Source organism: Lepeophtheirus salmonis, chromosome 6 (assembly GCF_016086655.4).
Source record: "Lepeophtheirus salmonis chromosome 6, UVic_Lsal_1.4, whole genome shotgun sequence".
Taxonomy (NCBI): domain Eukaryota; kingdom Metazoa; phylum Arthropoda; class Copepoda; order Siphonostomatoida; family Caligidae; genus Lepeophtheirus; species Lepeophtheirus salmonis.
The window spans coordinates 34,500,624-34,501,766 of record NC_052136.2 but is presented as its reverse complement, the minus strand read 5'-3'; the positions used below and the strand labels follow the sequence as shown (position 1 = coordinate 34,501,766).

Below are 1,143 nucleotides of genomic sequence, written 5' to 3'. Positions count from 1 at the left end.
ATTTATTTATAACTTATTTTTTTAATGGAAATATTTGATATTATTCTAACACTTAGCAAATAAGTTTGAAAATAAGAGTTTATCCACAAATAATCTTGATAGAAATAATCATAGATTGCACGGTTTGTGTCTTTATTTTGACCCATGATTTTTGAAAACTTTAAAAAAAAAAAATCCTTTTGGATTCAAATTTGAAGATCTTGGCTTCCTCTAAGATTTGTTTTATATATATTTTTATTTTATAAGCCTTTGCAGATAGATATTTACAATTTTGTAATGTTTCAAATTTATATATTTTTTGTATGATATCTTTTATTCCTTGGCCCTCAAGATCTTGGAGGGTATGTGTCATATTTATGTAGAATTCACTTATAATATAACTCTTTTTTTTATAAGCAAATTTATTTGAATCGAACCCTTGAAAAGAAGATAAATACAAATGTCCAAATAAAAAGGATCGAATAAAATTACTGAAGAGTCAATGATTAGAGGCCTGGGATAGAAAGGGTATATACTTCGGATTTTCCTTGTAGCCCATATGATCCCCTATTAAAAGCGTTTGAGTACCCTGTTTAACTCCTATGGCAGATCCAAGATCTACTCTGGAAGGTGTATCAAAATAGGAGATTTATTATTTCTCAGCTACTGCAAGGAAATGGCAAATCACGTCAAAGGGAGTGACATCTCCTGCAAAAATCCCAAATTCCCCTTTCTACTTTCCTCAAATGAAGTTGAACGCTCTTAAGCCCGTTGTGAACATACGTCCTACCATCCATTCCCTTCTTAATGCATTTGTAGATTTTTTTCGAGAGTTTTCGAGAGGCCATGGGGTTACTGATGATGCTCACATGCTGAAGCTTCTCTTTGTAGCTTTCCTTATTGTTTTCCCTAGCACCTTTTGTTACATTCAAGAGAAACTCATCTTTTTTAGCCATGGTGATCGATAAATCACTAAATCCACTAATGAACAGAGAGATCGGAAGAACTTCAAAATAAATTAGAATATTTTTCTTTACCTTGTGTAAGTAGAACTCTTTTTATTTGTTTCTATTTTAATTAATAATATACTTCTGAACATTTACGTTAAAACCTTGTTAGTAAGCTGTGTAAATAAACAAACTCAAGAAATACAATTTATATAAT

General features: G+C 30.5%; 1 protein-coding gene across 1 annotated transcript; it reads right to left on the bottom strand.

Annotated features, from left to right (window-relative positions):
• Positions 1 to 478: 478 nt before the first annotated feature.
• LOC121120021 (H/ACA ribonucleoprotein complex subunit 2-like) lies at positions 479 to 935 on the bottom strand. The gene is made up of 2 exons (XM_040714870.1): positions 763 to 935; positions 479 to 602 (listed from the first exon to the last, which is right to left on the bottom strand). The coding sequence occupies exons 1-2, from the start codon at positions 933 to 935 to the stop codon at positions 479 to 481; spliced, it is 297 nt and encodes a 98-aa protein (XP_040570804.1).
• Positions 936 to 1,143: the final 208 nt, after the last annotated feature.

Coding starts and splice junctions, on each gene's coding strand:
- LOC121120021 (XM_040714870.1), bottom strand. CDS start 935: ATGGCTAAAAAAGATGAGTTTCTCTTGAATGTAACAAAAGGTGCTAGG. Junction 603..762: donor AAGGGAATGGATGGTAGGAC/GTATGTTCACAA, acceptor TACACCTTCCAG/AGTAGATCTTGGATCTGCCA.